Below are 17,840 nucleotides of genomic sequence, written 5' to 3' on the forward strand. Positions count from 1 at the left end.
CTAGCATCAGTGGTTTAGTGGTAAAATCCATCGTTGCCATCGATGGGCCCCGTGTTCGATTCACGGCTGATGCATCTTTTGCCTGGGCGTGTTGAGTATGCTTTTTGGTACTTAGATATCAGGTTTCCTTGATCTTGCATTTTTGATTCAACTCCAAAGATGAGCGGAGCACTGTGCTGCGCCCTGACCACAACAGCCATCTGCCGAGAGCTGTTGGCGGGAATATCTCGCTGATAGCTAACGAAAATGTTGTGACACAGAGCATCAACACCAAACAGTTCGAACTGATTCGCCTGTCATGGCTGCCATCCGAAATCTCACTGACAGCACCGATTCCGGCGATTCGATCTGTGGGGCCGACGATAGTGGGGCTCCCTCCCGTTCATGCCTTCCCATCATCGTCGGCATTTGATCAAGAGTCTTGGCCCTGACCACCATCGCCAACTTCATTTCCTTCAACTTTCACCACACTGAAAGGGATTTACGTCACTGAACGACGTCACACCAAAACATGGCAGCCAACGAAGTCTACCAATACTCCCTGATATCCGCCCTCATGGACGGCGTAGCCTCCAACGGCATCCCCATATCCGACGTTTTGCGCCATGGCGACCACGGTCTTGGCACCTTTAAGAACATGGTTGGCGAGATGATTGTCCTCGACGGGGAGGTGTACCAGATGAAGGCCGACGGTTCGGTGGTACATGTCGACCCGGAAACAACCATCACACCCTTTGCAACGGTCACCAGATTCGACCCCACCACCACTGTCAAGGCTACGTTGAAAGATGGCAAGAAAGATCTTCAGGCGTTACTAGATGAGCTCCATCCAGAGGCAACGAACCATTTCCTCGCGATTAGGCTGGATGGGACGTTTGAGAGGATAGAGTTCAGGACTGCGGGCGGGCAGTGCAGGCCGAGAGAGGGGATGGTGGATGTTTGCTCGAGGCAGACGACCCATACGTTTGAGGGGGAGAGGGGGACGGTGATTGGGTTTAGGTGCCCAGGGTATGTCATGGGGATTAATGTTGCGGGGGATCATTTGCATTTTATCAGTGAGGATCGGGAGAGGGGAGGGCATATATTGGGGTTTGAGACCGAGGGGGAGATCGAGGTTGGCGTGGCGGTCATGTCGAACTTCCGCTTGGAACTTCCAAAGGGGGATAGAGAGTTTGATGAGGCGAAGTTGGTGAAGGACGAGGAGGGGATTAAGGCTGTCGAAGGGTGAGCAGTTAAGGGAAGTGACCTAATATCATGGTGATAGAGGGTTGGTGGTGGAGGAAGTCTTGGTTTGTCTTGGCAAGATCTTCCTCTTTCGCGCTAAAATTATTCCCAAAACAGCTCCGCATTCTCCGGGGCACAGCAGGCGTGGTGTACCTTAACTGACCGTCAATGAAGAGAAGCCATAAAGTACCTCAAAGGAACCAGGTGCAATGAGCTATCAGAAGCGAGGATGGCACTTCAGGTGAAGGGAAAGGTTACTTGTACCTGGGTACTTCCTCGAACTGGACTTGTGTCACCGCAACAGCGGAGAATGCGATGTCGGGACTTTATCCGAGCTGTTCCCCAGGCCCACGTAAGCACGCCAGGCAACCATGACTCCATGAGCGTCACCACGATAGCAGCGCAAACACCTCAATGTCCCCGGCGTGTTCTCTTGGAATCAGAATCATCGTTTTGCTCTATAACAATCGACAGCAGCAGTCACGATGCGGATTGGCAGCCTGAGACATGCAGCCGTTTGGGTGGCTTGCCTGTCCCACCATGTGGCGGCTGTCAATCATCGGGACCCCGCCGAGGGGGCAGCCAGGATGAATGCTTACGAAATCTTCAACGCCATCCATTCCGCCATGCGACAATGGGGCTCATCTTTGAACCATAATGGCCTGTCAACTTTCGTCGCCACTATTCCTGCTGGAGTGACCTTGTACCACGGCACCTGGAGGTCAACTCCGCCACCTGGTCCAGAATGGCTCGCCTTCGAGATTGAGCACGCAGAGCTATTTGCTCACCCGCGATGGAAGTTTCCGCCGCGGGAGTTGAACACTGCGGGCTCTTCCATGCCGCTCCAGCGCCAACGAGGGATTTTCTTCCAGGGAGAAAATGATTATGAAGTTCGAGAAGATGGTGCAGATGAAAAAGGGTACCTCCAGATCTACCAAACGACACAGCCTGTTCGGCTGCTCTACCTAGACGGTACGAGTGCCGCCAACACGGAGATGGGCACCCTGGACTTGCAAGACTTTGTTATCCGAGGGGACCGCAATGCTGAAGCTTGGGATGAGTTCGGTCGTGCCAAAAGTCTCTGTGATATTGTCACGAGCTGGGGTCTTCAGGGTGTGATTCGGATGGAAGCCGGTTTTGAGATCATCAAATGCAACTTTTCTGACAGCATGGAGCTGGTTTCCGCTATCCAGCGTCCAGCTGATCCGTCCAACTCTGATGGGCTAGGCTGGGAAGGGTATGCTGAAGTTCACCCTTTTGAATGGATCAGCGCTGTTGCTCAGCGGTACCATGGTATTGGTGGCTCCAGGGTAGAGCTTGATTTCTCTTCCATGGTCTCGGCGATGTTTTACCCTGTCAACCTCACCAATGACAAATCGTCAAAGCCAAATCTTCCACGATTGTGGTATGCAACAGAGGACGAGTTGCTGAGCATCAGGTCCCGCGTGGAGGAGGTGGTACATGAGCGCCTGGACGGCAAACACACTTCCATTAACTGGCAGGAGGTTACCGATCTGATCATCACACGCTATGCAGATAGGCTTTGGTTCATGGCAGAAAGAGCTCAGTCGATATTGGAGTTCCAAGGCGAGCTCAACCATCTGACAAATACCCATGTCGACTACGGCGAGGAAGACATATATCATGCCGCCTGTTCACGCTGCGAACGCCACTATATCCGCTCAGCCACGCCCAAGACTCCAGAAGACCATCTTATTCTCGCCGCCATAGAGGAAGTGACGCATGCTATCTGCGAGACACTATTCGTAGTGCGCCTTTCCATCAAGAATCGGATCAGGATTGACAAGCTCAAATACAACGACAAAGTACCTGCGAGCCGTATGGATGAACTTCTTCAATCTTCAAAGAAGGCTATCAGGGAGTTGATGGACCAGCTGAAGTGGACAAAATGGAAGGAGTGCACCACCTGTGACTTTCACGAGGTGTGCTTTGCGCCGCTGTGGCCTGTCGGTGACAAGGACTCGTACGAGCAGCCCAACTGCAGGAATCATTCTTCGATTCAGAATAGCTGGTGGGATAACCGGTACTGGGATATGCCGAAGATGCCGCATGTGCCGAAGCCGCCTACGCGTGAGGACCTTTAAGGAGCAACAAGAGAAACGTTTTCCCCGTTACATACCATGCAGAACAGCCTGTTGATGTCCGAAGATGAGTGAACCCCTGAAAAAGACAAGTCATGGTGAAGAAAAAAGAATCGGTCTTTTAAGGAAAGGCAAAAGTTTGATTGCATCAGCCGTGAATCGAACACGGGGCCCATCGATGGCAACGATGGATTTTACCACTAAACCACTGATGCTGTTGGATTTGTTGAAGGTCTGGGTCGGAGTGAGGCATTTTGTGTGCGGAGTTGCGTCCCGGGCCTAGCCCTGCATGATGGACAGGGGGCCCCCTTTTTTCTAAACATGCAATGGATTCCTGGCCCTTGATTGTAAATCATGAATGGGGAGGCACATAGGAAGCATTCTTTTGCTGGAAGTCATTGTATAAGAAAGGTATCAAGATAAACACAGTCACCCCCTGAAATTGATGAAGACATTTACAAGCACCACGCATACATCATTATCCCGAGTATTTGCACCCGTCCGCCAAAATCAGCTCAAGTCTCCCGCTTCATAACTCTTACATAGAAGTCATTGATCAAGAACAGGCCAAAGGCATTCGTCAACCTCCACGGTTTTGAGGGCTTAGCGACGGCCCAGTCGAAGTTGCGGAACCACTGTCATCTGGTTAGCACACCCGACGCTTCTCATCATCGTATGTGTAGCCGACTTACCTCAAACATCATCTTGTTGATCTCCATCTGAGCCACGGGCTTGCCCAAGCACTGCCACTTTCCATGCCCGAAAGTCAAGTCGTTGATCCTGGTCATCATGTCCAGCTTCTGTTGATCAGTCTCCAGCAGCCACCTTTCAGGCCGGAAAACATCTGCATCTTCGCCGTAGAGCTCCTTGTCGTGATGTATGGCCAGTGTCGAGACACCAATGCAAGTCCCACCGGGCAAGAAAACCTTCTTCCCGTCGACCACGATGGTATCACCGCCGGCAGGCACATCCTTTGGCAGCAGGTTCAACACAGGTGGCCAGATTCTGAGTCCTTCCCGGATGACGGCCTGCATGTACGGCATCTGCTTCGCAACAGCATGAGGAACAATCCCATCACCCCAAGTTCTCTTGGCATGAACGGCATCAATCTCCTCTTGCAGTTTCTTTTGCACCCTCGGCGTACCCAAAACATGGAGCATGATGCCTCTCAACGCACCGGCGGTGGTATCAGACCCAGCAACCACTATCATGTCGTTAGCATTCCCGACCTGAACTTATACCCAAAGTAGGAAAAAAGAGAACTCACTCTGCTCCAAAACCTCACTCCTCAACTCATCCCCCCTCACCCCATGCCGATAAAAGCTCGCCAACATATCCCTCCTGGTATCTGTTGCCGCGTTCTCCACTCTCTCGTCGATATACCTGAACGTCTCCCTCATCATGGCGCCAAAACCGGTCTTATCCTTCGGGCTGGGTCCCAAAAACTTCCCAATCACCGGCGCCTGCACCAACCAAGCCAGATTCAGCGACATAAACATGTTCCCGATCAGCAACCCATCCTCTGAGCTCTTGACAAAGTTATTGATATCGCTATCCCGATCCAGCATCCCAAATGTGGTCCCAAACGCCACGAGCGAAATGACGTCCATGGTGAAGAACTGAATCTTCTTTGCCAAGTCCATCTTCTTCACAGGGCCGCCATCAACAGAGAGGTAGTTTCTGCGGATGAGATCGAGGAAGGCAACAACACGGCTGTCGACCGACCCTTCCAACTCGAGGTTTTCCCGGCCGGAGTACTATTTCCCTCGTTAATTTTGCTGATTCCAAGATGGAAAGCACAGAATCCCAACTCACCCCAGGTGCAATCTTCTTCCTGGTAGCATCATGCTTCTCCGTGTCCGCCTGACTGAAAATGTTATCCCTCTGGTACTCGACCCTCACCGCCTTGAAGTACCAGTCACTCCTCCGATATCCAGGTTTGGTGTTGACATGGATCCAGACCTCGGGTGACGAGGAAAGAACAGAATTTGGTCCGATGCGTGCAATCTTGCCTGTAATCCCCAATCCATCATCAGCAATCACTCCTCAAACAAAAGCCATGATACACAAAGACTTACCATATCGTTCCGAAATATCATAATAATACTGATAAGCCCTCTCATTCCAAATCGACCAGTTATGCGGTATATCGCTCCAGCCCGCAAACCACGGCCCCGGCACATGCGCCAACTTGAAGTACGTCCTGATTTGACTCAAGAAATAAACCGCAACGAAAGCCACAGTGATCTCAACCTTGTGCTCAGACACAAGGTCAACGACCTGAGTCAAGGTCTGGCTGACAGCCATGATGACCAACAAACAAGAACCAAAATGGAAAAGACGAGGATAGTCGTCGAAAAAAAACGAGGATGCGAGTACCGAGAACCTGGGTCTGGCATCCAGCTATAAAACCACCTGAGAAGCATGTGGTTCCACAAAATCTCACTCACATCCACCCCAGCCCGCTTTCCTTCCGCAGGGCTACCTGTCGTGTCACCAATCACACGGCACTATCGATTCTCTTTAGACTCCTCCCAAAACCTGTCGCAATTCCCAGTCTCTGCCGTGACAAGTATAGACCGCATTCTACAGCTTCCAAGTAAGTCTAGCGTCCCCGTTCTCCCGCCCGGAGCCAATGCAGCCCTTTGGTACCCCATCACCCATCACAGTCCCAGCAATTGCCCACCCCTCCAATCACAACCACCCTCCCGCTTTCCTGACCCATATGCAAAGCCGGCTGGCACCACAACTCCGGGGCTACGTCCGTGTCAAGAGGGGCAGAGGGGACAGAGGTCTCTAGAACAAAAAAAAACAAGGTAATGAGTTCTCAATCCCCCCACCATCATTGGCCCGCTAAAACTCTTATATGGTTGCCTGCCCCTAGCTCACACTTCCTGCATATCGCCCCTGTCATTCAACAACAACAACAACTCCACCACAGCACCATCATCCCCACCATCACCACCATCACCGCCACTATCGTGGACAAAAGCCTTGCTAGTACAAATCCCCCCCTTTTCCCTCCCAGTCACCTCCATACAGCGCCTTCCTCGGATCATCCAAGTCCAATCAGCCCAAAAACGGGCTACTAACCTGATACCCGATCAGCTTCTGCAAATCAGCGTCGTAATACTCGCAGATCTTCTCAAGCGAGGACGCCAAGTATTGGTTCTCTTCCTGTTTACAGCGTTAGCTTTCCTTCCCTCTCTTTCCAAAAAAAGTGGGGAGGGCTCTCACCTGTCGTAGATACCCCTTCGTCGTAAAACAACTGTAAATCAACCTCTCCTCATCCCTTGTCGTGCTAGCACTACCTCCCTGAAAGCAGCTACTAAGCATCACGAACCCATCCCCGGGGTTCATCTCCGTAAAAAAAGCTAGCTCTTCCCTAGGAGGCTCCATCTGATCCCAGAGATGGCTCCCCGGAATGAACCTCGTCGCGCCATTGGCCTTTGTGGTCTTCTTCCCGGCGACGAACCATCCGATCCCACTGTCACGCCCGATTTTGTATTGGTCAGCTGTGATGGCCGTGAGGACATTATGGTGAATCATATCATCGCGGTGCAGCTCCTGGGCTCTGGCGCCGGGGTTGATAGAAAAGACAATTGTGTTGTTGAGCTGAGGGCGGGAGATGGATGTCTCGAGTTTTTGCCCCAGCCAGGATTTATACTCTGCTGTGAGCATCTTGCTGCAGACGGCTTGGTATAACGGGTTGGCGACGACGCTCTTGAAGAAGGTGGGTGATTTGCCGGCAAGGCCGTAGACCCGGCGGGTTTCGGGAGGGAAGAAGTCGCCTTTCCAGGGCTTGTCGGCTTCGATGAAGGGGCGGACGTCTTTCTCGATGACATCTAGTGTTTCTTGTAGGATGACGTTTCGGATGACAACACCACCGGTGCGGATGAGCGCTTGGACAATGTCATCTGGGTTGGCGCTGGCTGGGAACTCTTTCACCTTGGGAAGGTCGGAGGCAAGGCGAGCGACCATGTTGAGAATTTCGTTGTTGTGAGGAATTGACCAGATTGGTAGACAAGTTTGTCAAAGAAGTGGTCATGTCTGCTTGATGGCCAAAGACACCGTCTTCTGCAGAAAAGATCGCCATCTTATAGCCAGTTGCCTCTGCCATTATACCATTGATACCATCTGCAAGATGGCTATCCCATTACGAACAACCAACATCAGAATGATACAGCCGCCTGGTCTCGGCGTGGTGTAATTGAGAGAAGTGGGAGATTAGCACGGTCAATCATGTGATTGGTCCAGCCCAAACTTGAAGATAAGACAGGTGTGATGCAGACAATTGCGGCCCAGCTGGTGGTTGGATGGTGTGGTGGTGTGGTGGAACATCATGATGCGGGCATTTCACAAACACCTTTTTGGCAAAGGTTTCCCGGACCACTAGCAGCAACCAACTGGTTCTATCTCTACTTTATCAATCTCTCAATATCTCTGCGGTTCACTGTTAACAAAAAGAAAGCCTCACCAGCAAGGGTTGACACCACAAAGAAGTCCCATAGAATGGCCAGACTGAGAAAAAAAAGATCGAATGGAATGAATCGTTTCAACGGGAATTGAGCCCGACGTGGGGGTCGAACCCACAACCTTGAGATGACGGAGGAACTCCTTAAGAGTCTCACGCTCTACCGATTGAGCTAGCCGGGCGTGGCTATACCCATTTGTTGATGTTTAATGAGCCCTGTTTTGGATTTATGAGGGAATTTGTGGGTGTGGAGGCTTGAAGGCTAGGATGTGGCTGCTTGTTGTGGTACTGACTCGGTGCGTGGCAAAGGTTCCAGGGGTATCTTGGCTCGGGACTAGCTCAGCATGAACACTGGCCCATGGGTGGCCATTGCTGCTGAGAAGCTGTCATTGTCTGGAACAGTTCTACCCGTCCAAACAGACTCGAGTAGGTCGATAGTCTGGCGAATGTTACCGAAGCCGTATTTGCGGTGCATAGCGAACAGGTATCCTTTGATAGTTACCTGATGTGCTGGTTGACGAGTCGAAAGCCCACCATAGCCAAAGGCCAGCAGAGAACTGTCGCCACTTATGCCTCGATGGGGAGGCTTTGAAGCAGAGCAATCAAGGAGAAGACTAGTGAGTCGTACTCGTCGGGCCTTGCGAGAAGTAACATCATGGCTTCTTGGTACAGTCTGCCGCCGGTAGCATGTTGTTTATCCGAACGGGGGTCTGGATGCCATGTCCCGATTTGTTGTCGTAGCTCTTCAATGGCCCGTTGTTCCGAAGGCAACATACTGGCGGACCTCTCTCGACTAAGCTTGTCAGACTGGGACACCACCGCTGGAATGAGTCTGAACAGCTCCCGAGCGCACCCAAACAGCGTGCCCTGAATGGATGCATGGGTATTATCCATGACGGTAAACACAGTTTCGGCATCTTGGAGGATCGGAAGGTCGGGGCGGTTGATGACGGATGATGATGACGATGACAGAATGTATGCATTAAACTCGGTGACAAATGCAAGGATTCAGGGTCTACAACCGTGGTGGAGTACATCCAGGCTATCATTCAGAGGGAAATCCAATGCTGATTCTGAAAGACATGCTGCCAAAATATGAGGAGGACTTCTGTGAACAAGAAACCACTTCGCGATGCCCTCTAGCTGCGATTACACGATCAGGTGAGCTTACGAAAGCCCTCAGGCACTTGCGGCAGCGGTCAGACAACAACGGAATCAGTGATGGAATACATGGAGGGATGGTGGCAAAAAGCACAGGTTACAGGGACCACAAAGCTCCATGTATTTAGACACTCGTTTTCACGCGCTCCTTGGAGCAGCACCTTTTCCTTTGTTCCGATAAGGTAGATCGAGTCAATATCAACTGTTGCACCCATGTCCTTTACACAACTTCTTTCCTCATTTCAACATTTACCCCCTCCATCTTCCAATGACCTTAGCCGCATAAGCGCCAACAGAAAATAAAAGTTGGAAATAAAACGGGCGGAAAAAGAAATGTCGGGATTTTAGTACTAATGTCAATTGCAAATTTCGGAACAATATCTACCACCAGCTAATTCTTCCGTATTTCGCAAAGAAGTAGGTATTCTGAGGCAAATCTACAGTAGGTCTAACCCAAATTGATTGAAATGTAAGCTAAAGAAGACAAGAAAAAGGTAAACGAAGGTCCGGCCTGCGTCGGTTCACACCAGAGCACAATCAAATTGGTGTGCGAGGATGGACACTTTGGGGCTTGTCGGTCTGCGTCGAGGTTGGGCCCCCTTGGGCCCCGCACTGCCCATATGGCTTCTTGACGGTGGGTATGGGAGTTGTTGCATCCAAAAGGCTGATGAGGTTGGTGACAGGTAATACGTTAGAATGATGCCCCGATTGGAGCGGCTCAACCCGATACATTCCAGCGACGTCACGAGGACGGTGGTAGGTTGAGCCCAACTGATGATTCCTGGCCGCAACATCCAATATCGATCCATCCTCCGCAGAGCCACTACATGGAGCAGCAACTCGACGCCGACCATATTTGTGACAGATGTCGATATGGCCTCTATTTTCCCGGCATTGAACAGCCTCTCTTGGCTCCAGAAGTGGTTCTCAGCCGCTGGCCCCGGTCTAAGAGAGCCACAAACACAGAGGGTCCTTATACCAATCAGTATGGCCAACACCGTTTCAAAAGCGACTTCCGTCACGAAAATGTTTTGCCCGACCTTGCTGCCCTGAAACGCACTAGGTTCAAGGGCTGTATGTTCTGCCATCTGTTACAGTCCGCCATCCAATCCTTCGTCGCTACTTCCCCTGTCATATACGACGCAATACAGGTCCACCTCGACTATTTTTGGGATGCGGTCCCCAAAAGGAACCAGACGGGTGCTATCATCACGAGATGGGCTCTCCAAGCTAGCCTTCTGCTTCATAGCCCAAACATGGCAAAGCGCCGAGAGGGGTTGCCGCAAGACATCCAGGTTTCGAGTTGGATTTCGGGACCTGCTATCTTTTGGCCTCTAGCACGTAAATCTGGTGAGCGTCCATACACACTCGATGATTTTACCCTCATGGGACGCTTATCGTGGGATCTGTGTAGAGGGAGCACACGGCTTGAGGCATTCCATACCTGTGGATTGATGCGCTCTGCATTCTGCAGGGCGACGCTACCGACTGGGAGCTCGAGTCGTCCCTCATGCACAAGATCTATGGCAACGCCTAGTGACCATCTGCAACCTAAAGTCACGGTCTTGTCAGCAGGGGTTCCTGCCGGACGACCAACTTCGCGCCAACATCCCTTTCGACACCATGGCTCAGACCAGAGGAGTGGAGTGCTACAAAATCGGACCGGGCTTCGTCTCCCGGTGCTTTCCTCGCGGATTCGAACACGATACCTGGAGCCGTCTCGATTTCGACAGCACACAGTGGGCCTCGCGCGCCTGGACGTTCCAGGAGGCGACACTCTCAACGCTGATGATTCTGTTCGCGCAGTCCGGTCGTTACTTCAGCTGCGGCGCCGGGCTCGTCTGGGAGTACGGCGGGGTCTTGGAAGAGCCTCTGAACTCTTCTGTCCACGGCATCGTGCAAGACACATCCGCTGCGGATATGTACCGAAACTGGAACCTGAAGATTGCCACCCAGTTCTTGGGAAGACAAGCCACCTATCTGGCTGACTCGTTGCTTGCGCTCTCTGGCACAGCGCAGATCTTCGCGACGGCTCTGGACGACGAGTACGTGGCTGGTTTGTGGAAAGGGGATCTGCTGGCTGGACTGTTCTGGAAGATGAAGGACTCGCTTCGCAGCTATTTTGCCGAGCTGCTGCAGTCTCTTGATGATCCATGGATTAGGCCCAGCTGGAGCTGGGTAGGAAGACCGGCGGGCCGCAGTGCAGTGGGCAAAGTAAGAGGGTTCGGGCCTGGCCGCTGCAATCTCTATCCGGCTAGGTCGTCTGCAGTCCTTCGCATGCAATATGATACCTTAAAAGCACAGACGGTACCGTCCGGGATGACAAGTATGGTAAGATTTCCGGCGCAACACTGCTCATAAAGATAAGAGTGTACCCGCTTGCTCTTGGGTGGTACCATTTGCCGGACGACGACGATGACTGCGATGGGAAAAGATTGAGTGATACCGGAAATTCCTATCTCGAGCAGCCTGGCGACAACAAAGTTGCTTTCAGCTACCACCTCGACTTCTTCCCCAATCCAGACGTCAACGATCCCCACCAGAGTTGGAAGCAGGACCTGACTCTTGTCCTGCTCGGGAGCATAAACTACGAGAGCTCCGAGTCTGAGGACGATTTAGGGGAGACACCCTGCGGGCTTATTATCCACCAAGCAAAGAGGAACAGTTGCGAGTATTGCAGGGTCGGCACATTTGGGCCTTCCACATCGGAAGCGAGCTCCGGGACCGTGTTTGACCTTGATATGGATTTTTGCTATAATTGGGAGTCGAGGTCTCCAAAGGTGATATAAGTGATTAGGTGAGCTGTTCGGTTCAAGTACGAGAATAGTTGTCTTGGTATCAGTCGGAAGAGATAGAGCGGCCGTCTTGGAGGGCTGTGATGGGGATCGTGAGGGTGCTGATAGGTAGGTGCAGATCAGGGAATTCCTGTCGCAGGCCAAGCAGACAGGTTTGTGTTCATCGCACTTCTTTCTTTGCCGGCAAGCTAGAAATACGGTACATCTTGGTCGTCGGGAAGTCTTGTGCCTTGGTTGTGAGGACCAGGGGCGGCGGCAAATTGCAAAGCAGTTGACATGAAGAGGAGAGGTGATTAGAATTGCAATTGTTTGATTGGATGGAAGGCTGATATCAGCAGAGATGTGGGGCAGTATCCATCACTGTGCTGTCGCCCTTCTCTGTACCTTCCTTCATTCGGGCATTCTCACCAGAACACGAGCTCTTTGACACTTTCCAACCTTCATCTCGCCTTACTCCTTCGATTTCTTCCAAGGTTACTTCGATAATCGGAGCCACCAATTCACCATCACGACCTTTGGCCTTAGTAAGGCTGCGATCTTTTGGCCTGCAAAATGGGCCTTTTAAACGGTTTTCTAAATGGAACTTTAAAGCTTAGCTATAACGACGACTGTGAGGAAACCCTATCCAGAACCTCTGAAAGGGATACTCAGTCGAAGGCGCTTTTAGACAATCTGGTTCGGTGCTGCTAAACAGTGCACAACAATGGCTTGTCTCAATCACAATGGTCTTAAAACCAACGAATGTGACTTGTATTGCATACTGCGGAACTATCTGCTACCCATCTAGTTCCTCCGTATATGTAGACCTGGGGACCGTGGACCGTGAGCCCCGCTCACCTCCCGAGTCCAGCCCTCTGTTACGCCCCAAGCGTAATACCCCCGTACAGGAACCACTGGGTGGTACCCGAGGTGCTGGACACCTCGGCCAATCATTGGGCCAGGGATGGAAAGACCCATAAGCCCCCATACGACCAATCAGGAGGTGCTCAGTCTGATCAGTGGCCAAGACCACTGAGCACACTGAGCACATCGATCATGAAAGGTTGCTCAGTCTGCTCAGCCGCCAAGACCACTGAGCACACTGAGCACACTGAGCAAGGTACAAAGATACTTCAGAAACATATGTAGATAGCTTCACATAAATAGGGGGGAGTGCCCAGCGCTCCCCATGTTGAGGAATCAGATTCCTCATGCAAGTAATCAAGTTCATTTGTCTACAATCTACTCTCAGTAGCTCTTTGTTAGAACGACCTGTTGTTGACAGTGAACCCCATGTCTGAGACGCTTGTCACAACCTTCGATCATCCTGTCATATTCACCTCCGGCGTACTGCCTTGCAGTCTGTATCCACTCCCGGTGCAGGTTGTAACAAAAGTTTCAGGTAAATTTAGTTATTGAATTGTTTTAGGAATAAAAGATTATATGTTTGAAAAGTTTAGAATGAATGGATTTAGAAGGATTTTCGGCTTCCTCAAGCGACTTATATTCGGTGGTGGCCGAAATTTCGACTAAGATGGCAATGCTACCCCAATGGGTGTTCCCAGGCTAAAGTCGGATCACACTGGACTAGCTAAAGCGGCAGAATTGGCCTGAGAAGTGGAAGGTCACAGACGCTCAGTAAGCACCATGGCCACTGTCCGCCCGCGACACGAACTGACCTGCAGGCACATGCCTTTCCAGGTAGCATTTTCCCACAAAGTGAGTAACGCGTATCATTAGCTTCTCATCATCACCCATACCGTTACCAATGTGACGTCGTATACTGGTGACACCAACGAGGCTTTACTCGTATCGAAAACAGCGTCCTTCGCCATCATGAGATGTCATTCTCATCGATTCCCGCATATAAAGCTGAAGGCACGACATGCAAACGATCCAACTCACCATCATCACAGATCAGACCGACACAATCTTGTCTTCGAACTTATCCGACAAACCCCCGAGAATTGCAACCATGCACTCGTACCTCCTTCTTGCCAGCCTTCTAGGCCTCGCCTCGGCCGCGCCCACCTCATCTACTGACATTCCAAGACAATGGACCCCTCAGGAGCCAGGCTCCATCCCTCGTCATTCCGGAGCGCGTGGCTTCCGTCTCCGCGTCAACGTCACCAACCCCTCCCTTGACCTTACTCCCCCCGTCCACAACCTTTTTCTTTCCACCGCCCACATCGGCCCGGCCCAGAACCGCGCCGTAGTTAGCTATTCCGGTCCCATTTTCTACCAAAATGGTAGCTACTCCGACATTGCCAATTACCGTGCTGGTATTCTCACCGATGCGGGCCCGCCCGAGTCACCATTCCCGGAAGCCATCCAGTACCAACAAGGCAGCGATGACACCAAGGGCAGCGAGCTCTTCATCAATGCTGGCACTCCTGGTGCTGGTACCGCGATCAGCAAGCTGACAATGCCCTACTCCACCTTGCAAATTTTGGAGGGTGCCCCGATTGTGAAATCGTTTATTGTTTGCGGGAACACGACGATTCCTTACTATGGGGAGAGCAGGAAGTTTGAGGTGGTGAACTGGCTTGGGGCAACTAGGGACTCGACTGGCACACATTTGAGGGTGCCTGAGGGCTGTGTTGCTGTCAATCTGGTGCCGGAATGCGCGTATGACTTTGTGGATTTACCTGAGGGCGCGGCGTATGACAGGACGTTTGTGAATGATGTGCGGTGCTATGAGAGTGTTGCTGCTATTGATTGGAGCAAATATGCTTATTGAGTTGAGGTTCAGGAGAGATTGGGGTGAAGAACATTGGGAAAAGAAGGAACATTGGGTTGTAGACGCTGGGGCCTTAGGGTGGAAGTAATGTCCTGTAATAATTGATTTAGTTGGATTTTGTTGAGCTTTTGCTTTTTGAAGTTGCTTTGTTGTTTTTTATGTTATTTTGCTGGTCTTGTAAGGCTGAGGTTTGGGCTTGTCACTATAGCTTTGCTGTGCTTGGATGTTTGTTGTTGTGTTTGGCTGTTTGCGGTTGTGCTTTATTGCAACGCAGCCACTGGAGAATCAAGCTGACGGCGGCGGCATGTGGTGGTGATGGCATCAAGGGGGAAACGACAATGTAAATTGGGACAAGGCACAGGGCTAGAGCCACTAATCATGTGGCCCGTTGCAGTATTGGAAGGGGATTCAAGGTCACAGAAATTCTCAATCTCTGGTTGAATAAGGCACTTGAAGAGGTCGCAGCAATATTCGACACAAACACACTAATGGACCACAAAAACGGGAAGGGATAAGAGTGGAAGTATTCGTCGGAAGGGGAACTTCAGAGGTGCACCCGGTGTGGAAACGAACAAGCAAAAGGGTGGAGTGGGACAAAAAGAATCGAGTTGACACGACACGGGACTCGAACTCACGACGTCTACCCGGTCGGCCGTAGTCCTGTCGCGATCTTGCTCTACGGATGATGATGAAGGGGATGAGGTTCCAACGATGTCAGGTCAAACACCAGCAGCAACAGATGACGAAACACCAAGAATTGGTTGGGAATGGCAAAAAGAGGACCAACGGAAGAGCTGTACAGGATTCGAACCTGTGCCTTCAGAATCTTTGGGTGTTGGCATAGAGCCCACTTGAGCTCACCAACCACCAACCTACCAGCAAGGGATAGACAGGGAGAAAGAAAAACCCGCAGAAACTGCCGTGCTGACCCGCTACACCACCAGGGAATCTCTTCTCTGTCCAACGGTCACTTGATACTGGCTGCTCCGGAAACAATCGCTAAACCGGTCGGCGAATGGGCTTCTGCTGAGCATTGAGAAGTGGGTCCTCGACATGGTCACGATCATGGAAGGAACGCTAGCAAGATGTTGGACTATGCCCGATGGACTCCTGAATGGCCTGTTAGCTGTAGAGGATGCAAGCTTGGAACCATGGGGGACAACAATGCCCAAACAGAGGAGATACTGTTATAGAATAATATCCCGGTTAAGGTTTATTTTCCGATTCACGTGGGAGGCGGTAAAGTTAAATGGGATACGAGAAAGAGATACGAGGAAGTTCGGAAACTTCCGGTGGGTATTTGGCACGCTTTATAGGAGAAGTCTGGAGGGTTTGGGAGGTATAAGAAGACGTCGTGGTAGCAGATGCCAGGTATCCTGCGGCTTGCAACCCATCTCTGAAACCCCCGGCCAACCTTCAAAACATCATGGCGTATCAACTGTCAGTCTACGTCAGGCATCTTCTGAAAGGACAGCGTGCAGTTGCAGGCATTGTTAGAGCTCGTCTACCTTACCGTCAGGAACATCTGTTTACGACTAGTCTTGGCAACCCCTGAGGCTTGACTATGGGCTCAGTGAACCACTTTTTGAGAGTCAAGGAGAAATATAAATACTGGAATTCGACTCTTTTACCTATGCGAAACACGGCGGTATCTGTAACCGCAAAAGTGACCATCGAAAACTGCAAGGTGAACATAGTGCGATCCCTGGCCCCTGCAGCAAGGCTCCCCAAACATATTTTGAACAGCTCCAAGTACCCTGAAAAGTACCTGTGATTGTTGTGTTGAGACCGCGAAGAATGACCATTATACAATATGAGGTCTAAAGAGCAGGAGATACCAATGTTGTGGCACTCTCTTCAGGTGTAGTTCCCAACAAAACACTCACAGCTGGGCCCTTTCTCGTATCATCAACCAAAACAACGAGCTCATTCGCAGCTTGGGCCTGGCTGCAAAACTATGGGTTTATTCAGAGTTCGCATCGCCAATCTAAATTGGCTCAAGTGCGACCTCCAAATAGGTAACAAAACAAACATCCCCCCTCCTTCCTCTATCCCAATCCCCTGTGCCCATCTTCACTTTCTCCAGCAGCACCATGACAAACTCTGTCTTTGTACGACATTGTTTTCACAACCCTTAGCATGAAACAGGCACCCTAAGTCTGGACCCAGCCGTCTAGCCTGCTAGGCAACAAAATAATCATGCCGGCCCAGCACCGTCACTAAATCGTTAATACCTTCCCAGAACTTTTCCCCTCTCACCACTCGATTCCCTAATCGGCCTTCTTTGTCCTATCAAGTATGTTAGGGTGCGGATCGGGACACATTTTGCCAAGGCGGTGGGTCGGGAGTACTTGCGAAATAGCCACGACTCCCTTGACTATGAGCTGAACGACTTAGACGCAGCCAACAAACGGGATCAGACCTTGGATTTCATGTACGGCCATGACACAAGCACAGCTATCAAGTACTACGCTTTGTTGGAAGCCGCAAGATAACGATCTTCGGAGTTTGCTTAATTGTCGAAGGAGATCCTGATGGAAGCAGATTGTCTTTTCTTGGATCCCGGCATACAAACCGACTGGCATCACCTTCAGCCACTCAAAGGACTATTGGTTTGTGATGAAGGAGCAATTCAAGTGACTGGTGATGTTAGCCACTCCTCCGACTCAACTCTTAGCTCGACACCTGACTCCGACGTGTATATGAAGGATATCTTCGGATACTCATTTGGCAACTTTTTCTTGAAGAGGTAGCGGGAACTTGCTCTTTCCCATCGCCGGGGGATTTAGCGTCCGCGCACGAGCCTGAATTTCGACAAGGGGTGGTCTCAGTGGTATAAATAGAATAGTCGCGGCAGCGGGCTCTGCATATGCATTGCTTGGTTGAGTCTGCTAGCAGCATTGCTTCGAATCACATTGCTGTCAAAAACCACTAAAACAAAAACAAAATTGATAGTCGTCTTGGACCCCTTCACTTGCTCCCCATAATTCCGCTGTCGCGGAAGGTCCCGGTGCAAATCCGGGCTGGGCCACCCCTTGTCTTTTGCTTCTTTGACTGTTAGTGGGCTTTGGGTTTTTTGACGAAGTTATTGTTGGTATCGTTGGTTGGGGAGGTCATGAGTTTATGGTGTTGTGATTTTGTTAAAGATGGGAGTGCCAGACTGGAAGCCCCATTATCTTTCCGTTTATTCAAAGCTATCCGTTTGCCTCTCCTTTTGCTTATCCTTTTCCTTTTGTTTATAATAATAATAATGAAATTAGAAAATTAAAAACACCGGGAAACCCTGGGCACGCAAGATAAAATGCTTCAGCAGTGGCCCTGCCCACTGCACCAAAACCAAAAACTAAGCTTAATGACGGGAGGCT

At 50.9% G+C, this 17,840-nt stretch overlaps 6 protein-coding genes and 3 non-coding genes across 9 annotated transcripts; 7 read left to right on the forward strand and 2 right to left on the reverse strand.

Annotated features, from left to right (window-relative positions):
- The first annotated feature begins 3 nt into the window (after positions 1 to 3).
- QC762_0077790 lies at positions 4 to 74 on the forward strand. The gene has a single exon. It is a non-coding gene; the product is annotated as a tRNA-Gly (tRNA).
- A 437-nt stretch (positions 75 to 511) lies between these two features.
- Positions 512 to 1,228, forward strand: QC762_503330 (uncharacterized protein; the record flags this gene model as incomplete). Its single annotated transcript, XM_062890754.1, has 1 exon — positions 512 to 1,228. One exon carries the CDS (start codon positions 512 to 514, stop codon positions 1,226 to 1,228), a length of 717 nt encoding a protein of 238 aa, XP_062741857.1.
- Positions 1,229 to 1,709: 481 nt separating this feature from the next.
- QC762_503340 (uncharacterized protein) lies at positions 1,710 to 3,329 on the forward strand (the record flags this gene model as incomplete). Its single annotated transcript, XM_062890755.1, has 1 exon — positions 1,710 to 3,329. One exon carries the CDS (start codon positions 1,710 to 1,712, stop codon positions 3,327 to 3,329), a length of 1,620 nt encoding a protein of 539 aa, XP_062741858.1.
- Positions 3,330 to 3,470: 141 nt separating this feature from the next.
- On the forward strand, positions 3,471 to 3,541 carry QC762_0077820. Its single transcript has one exon. It is a non-coding gene; the product is annotated as a tRNA-Gly (tRNA).
- A 184-nt stretch (positions 3,542 to 3,725) lies between these two features.
- Positions 3,726 to 5,781, reverse strand: QC762_503350 (uncharacterized protein). Its single transcript, XM_062890756.1, has 5 exons — positions 5,405 to 5,781; positions 5,142 to 5,338; positions 4,594 to 5,083; positions 4,019 to 4,530; positions 3,726 to 3,961 (listed from the first exon to the last, which is right to left on the reverse strand). Exons 1-5 carry the CDS (start codon positions 5,631 to 5,633, stop codon positions 3,842 to 3,844), a joined length of 1,548 nt encoding a protein of 515 aa, XP_062741859.1. The 5' UTR covers positions 5,634 to 5,781; the 3' UTR covers positions 3,726 to 3,841.
- Positions 5,782 to 6,395: 614 nt separating this feature from the next.
- Positions 6,396 to 7,608, reverse strand: QC762_503360 (uncharacterized protein; the record flags this gene model as incomplete). Its single annotated transcript, XM_062890757.1, has 2 exons — positions 6,564 to 7,608; positions 6,396 to 6,503 (listed from the first exon to the last, which is right to left on the reverse strand). The coding sequence occupies exons 1-2, from the start codon at positions 7,305 to 7,307 to the stop codon at positions 6,396 to 6,398; spliced, it is 852 nt and encodes a 283-aa protein (XP_062741860.1). The 5' UTR covers positions 7,308 to 7,608.
- A 286-nt stretch (positions 7,609 to 7,894) lies between these two features.
- Positions 7,895 to 7,982, forward strand: QC762_0077850. The gene has a single exon. It is a non-coding gene; the product is annotated as a tRNA-Lys (tRNA).
- A 2,602-nt stretch (positions 7,983 to 10,584) lies between these two features.
- On the forward strand, positions 10,585 to 11,750 carry QC762_503380 (uncharacterized protein; the record flags this gene model as incomplete). Its single annotated transcript, XM_062890758.1, has 2 exons — positions 10,585 to 11,292; positions 11,325 to 11,750. The coding sequence occupies 2 exons, from the start codon at positions 10,585 to 10,587 to the stop codon at positions 11,748 to 11,750; spliced, it is 1,134 nt and encodes a 377-aa protein (XP_062741861.1).
- A 1,870-nt stretch (positions 11,751 to 13,620) lies between these two features.
- On the forward strand, positions 13,621 to 14,475 carry QC762_503390 (uncharacterized protein; the record flags this gene model as incomplete). The annotated part of the gene is made up of 1 exon (XM_062890759.1): positions 13,621 to 14,475. The coding sequence occupies one exon, from the start codon at positions 13,621 to 13,623 to the stop codon at positions 14,473 to 14,475; it is 855 nt and encodes a 284-aa protein (XP_062741862.1).
- Positions 14,476 to 17,840: the final 3,365 nt, after the last annotated feature.

The sequence above is a fragment of the Podospora pseudocomata genome, chromosome 5, assembly GCF_035222375.1.
Source record: "Podospora pseudocomata strain CBS 415.72m chromosome 5, whole genome shotgun sequence".
NCBI lineage: Eukaryota > Fungi > Ascomycota > Sordariomycetes > Sordariales > Podosporaceae > Podospora > Podospora pseudocomata.

Coding starts and splice junctions, on each gene's coding strand:
- QC762_503350 (XM_062890756.1), bottom strand. CDS start 5,633: ATGGCTGTCAGCCAGACCTTGACTCAGGTCGTTGACCTTGTGTCTGAG. Junction 4,531..4,593: donor GAGTGAGGTTTTGGAGCAGA/GTGAGTTCTCTT, acceptor ACGACATGATAG/TGGTTGCTGGGTCTGATACC. Junction 3,962..4,018: donor TCAACAAGATGATGTTTGAG/GTAAGTCGGCTA, acceptor ACCAGATGACAG/TGGTTCCGCAACTTCGACTG.